The following is a 3,534-nucleotide window of genomic DNA, read 5'->3' as shown; positions in this document are numbered from 1 at the left end:
CCTCCCTCCCTCCCTCCCTCCCTTCCTTCCTTCCTTCCTTCCTTCTTTTCTTTTTTTGAGACGGAGTCTCTCTCTATCACCCAGGCTGGAGTGCAGCGGCACGATCTCGGCTCATTGCAACCTCTGCCTCCCGGGTTCAAGTGATTCTCCTTTCTCAGCCTCCGGAGTAGCTGGGATTACAGGCGCATGCCACCATGCCAGGCTAATTTTTTGTATTTTTAGTAGAGATAGGGTTTCACCGTGTTAGCCAGGATGGTCACGATCTCCTGACCTCGTGATCCACCAACCTCGGCCTCCCAAAATGCAGGAATTACAGGCATGAGCCACTGTGTCCAGCCTAAAATGCTTTCTTAGCAAGTAGAGAAGATTGTAATAACTAGTCTTCATTAAACATTAAATAGGACCCTTACAGATTGCTAACAGCATATCTTTATGTCCGGAATTATTATTGAGACCCAGCCTCTGGCTTTAAAATTTGAGGTCAAATAAAGAATAAGAGTCACAACAATGCAAGGCAAGATAATGTAACAGGTACAAAAGAGGTAAATCAGAGTGAGGTTGAAGTTGAAAGACAATCATTTCCTATTTGAATTTTTGAAGAAATACTTGAAGGGGCATGATGTGTTTCAGTGGTTTTAAATAAGTAAGTTTCCCCTGTGAGAATATTGAGAATAATAGACATTTTTTGGAAGGAGAAAACATAAGGAAAATGGAAGACACAGAAAAGCATCAATATGACACATAGAAAAGTCCCCTTTTTAAAACACACAGTCTGCAGAGAATGAAGCCAGGAAAACCAATGTAAGAAGATCTCTTGATTTTTGAGTAATAAACTAAATGGCTGTGAGTGATTAAGGAATTTGGCTATTCTTTAGAAGTATTTGGGAACCATTAAACTACCTTGAGCAAAATAAATCACGACTTTTAAAAGAAGATTGAACGGGAAGACAAACTCAGAAGCTACTGCAATAATCAAGGCCAGAAGCAATTGTTAAAAGCATCTCTTAGGCTGTTATCAGTAGAATTATGAAATAAAAGATAAACATGCAAAAACATTAATGGCACAATAAACTGTCACGATTTTGCCTTTAGGCTTGAGATACACTAAAATCTAGATTTAATTAATCGATTGCACGTTGGAATAAGATAGTAAAACTCACAAGAGAACTTCGTAGAACTTAGGCAGGTAAATAATCTCAAGCATAACTTTAAAAACAGAAATTGCCCTGAGTACTAAGGATGAGTAATAATGAAATCAAAATATATTGTAATAACGTATAATACAAACTATATTGGAGATTACAAAGAAGAGATTATTCATAAATGATAAAGCTTGGAAAGAATCAAACAAACACATTTCTGGAAGCAGCTTGTATAAATGCTACAAAAGAGAAAATATATTTTCTCCCCACGCAACGCAAGACCTTAAAGTCAATTCTCGCTTTTCTTGCTATATTTTCTACCTTTTCAATTCATAGACTTACTCAAGAAAACTACCTCAGTTGGTTGCTCCTTTTCTTGATTCCTTTCCCCAGAAATGACCGAGTTTCTTTTCATCAGTAGATTTCTGGGCTCCTATATTCACTAGAGATGGCAACTCCTGGATTTCTCTTACACCAGAATCCCATTTCGAGCCATATGGGAGGTTCTGAATTCCAGAACAAAGGAATTTTGTAATTTCAAATTCATGATTGCTCAATGGAATCATTTTAATTGTTACTTCATTTCTGTCGTTATTTAAAACTTAAGTGGAGTTGTATGACCACAATCAAGGTCATACAAAACTTTTAGAGGTGGTCAGTCTGCTAAGAAGTCTCCAGCAAGAGAAACGGGATCTTCTGTTTCAACAATGATTACTTAAGAAAAAATTAAGAAAATGAAATAAGTTTTGCAGAATAGTTGTGAAATTTTATTCATAAAATATGTACTTACACTTTGGGCCACGTGATGTCACTCTTTGCCGCGATGTTCTCTCTGAATCCAGACAAATACAGCCCTTTTCCCACGGGAAAGAGGCTCAATTCTTTTCACTCTATGCTGAACAATGGCGAACACAGCAGAAGGGGACTGACGAAATCAGATGATTTCTCCTAATTTGAAGGCAGTTTTCACTAATTAGAAGAAGGCTGAGTATTTGAAATGTTGTACTCAAGTCGAGGAGATCCAGAGGGTCAGCCTCTACTGCTCTCGCTTCTGATCCTGGCGATGTGGGTGGTAGGGAGCGGCCAGCTCCACTACTCCGTCCCGGAGGAAGCCAAACACGGCACCTTCGTGGGCCGCATAGCGCAGGACCTGGGGCTGGAGCTGGCGGAGCTGGTGCCGCGCCTGTTCCAGTTGGATTCCAAAGGCCGCGGGGACCTTCTGGAGGTAAATCTTCAGAATGGCATTTTGTTTGTGAATTCTCGGATAGACCGCGAGGAGCTGTGTGGGCGGAGTGCGGAGTGCAGCATCCACCTGGAGGTGATCGTGGACAGGCCGCTGCAGGTTTTCCATGTGGACGTGGAAGTGAAGGACATTAACGACAACCCTCCCGTGTTCCCAGCGACACAAAAGAACTTGTTCATCCCGGAATCCAGGCCGCTTGACTCTCGGTTTCCACTAGAGGGCGCGTCTGATGCAGATATCGGGGACAACGCCTTGCTCACTTACAGACTGAGCCCCAATGAGTATTTCTCCCTGGACGTGCCAACCAGCAACCAGCAGGTAAAACCTCTTGGGCTTGTATTACGGAAACTTTTAGACAGAGAAAAAACTCCGGAGCTTCATTTATTGCTCACGGCCACCGATGGAGGCAAACCTGAACTGACTGGCACCGTTCAGGTACTCATCACAGTACTGGACGTCAATGACAATGCCCCAGTGTTCGACAGAACCCTCTATACGGTGAAATTACCAGAAAATGTTTCCATCGGAACGCTGGTGATTCACCCCAATGCCTCAGATTTAGACGAAGGCTTGAATGGGGATATTATTTATTCCTTCTCCAGTGATGTTTCTCCAGATATAAAATCCAAGTTCCACATGGACCCCGTAAGTGGGGCAATCACAGTGATAGGACACATGGATTTTGAAGAAAGTAGAGCACACAAGATCCCAGTAGAGGCTGTCGATAAAGGCTTCCTACCACTGGCTGGTCATTGTACAGTTCTTGTGGAAGTTGTGGATGTAAATGACAATGCTCCACAGTTGATTATCAAAACGCTCTCGCTTCCTGTAAAAGAGGACGCACAACTGGGGACAGTTATTGCCCTGATTAGTGTGACTGACCTAGACGCAGATGCCAACGGGCAAGTGACCTGCTCTCTGACGCCCCATGTCCCCTTCAAGCTGGTGTCCACCTACAAGAATTACTACTCGTTGGTGCTGGACAGCGCCCTGGACCGCGAGAGTGTGTCGGCCTATGAGCTGGTGGTGACGGCGCGGGATGGGGGCTCGCCTTCTCTGTGGGCCACGGCCAGCGTGTCTGTGGAGGTGGCCGACGTGAACGACAACGCACCAGCGTTCACGCAGTCCGAGTACACAGTGTTCGTGAAG

General features: G+C 43.7%; 2 protein-coding genes across 2 annotated transcripts in view; both read left to right on the top strand.

The window, feature by feature from the left end:
- Positions 1-1,541, top strand: part of LOC108525629 (protocadherin alpha-8-like) — a 6,497-nt gene extending 4,956 nt beyond the window's left edge. Inside the window, 1 exon segment of the mRNA XM_017866544.1 lies at positions 1,536-1,541. Coding sequence (XP_017722033.1) covers positions 1,536-1,541 — 6 coding nt within the window.
- On the top strand, positions 1,136-3,528 carry LOC108525630 (protocadherin alpha-9; the record flags this gene model as incomplete). The annotated part of the gene is made up of 1 exon (XM_017866545.1): positions 1,136-3,528. A coding segment is annotated over exon 1 (1,389 nt), but the record flags the coding sequence as incomplete, so codon positions are not given.
- Positions 3,529-3,534: the final 6 nt, after the last annotated feature.

This window comes from Rhinopithecus bieti, unplaced genomic scaffold (assembly GCF_001698545.2).
Source record: "Rhinopithecus bieti isolate Rb0 unplaced genomic scaffold, ASM169854v2 scaffold_79358, whole genome shotgun sequence".
Classification (NCBI taxonomy): Eukaryota; Metazoa; Chordata; class Mammalia; order Primates; family Cercopithecidae; genus Rhinopithecus; species Rhinopithecus bieti.
Note: the sequence above shows the minus strand (reverse complement) of the source record. Positions and strands in the feature narration are given on the sequence as shown.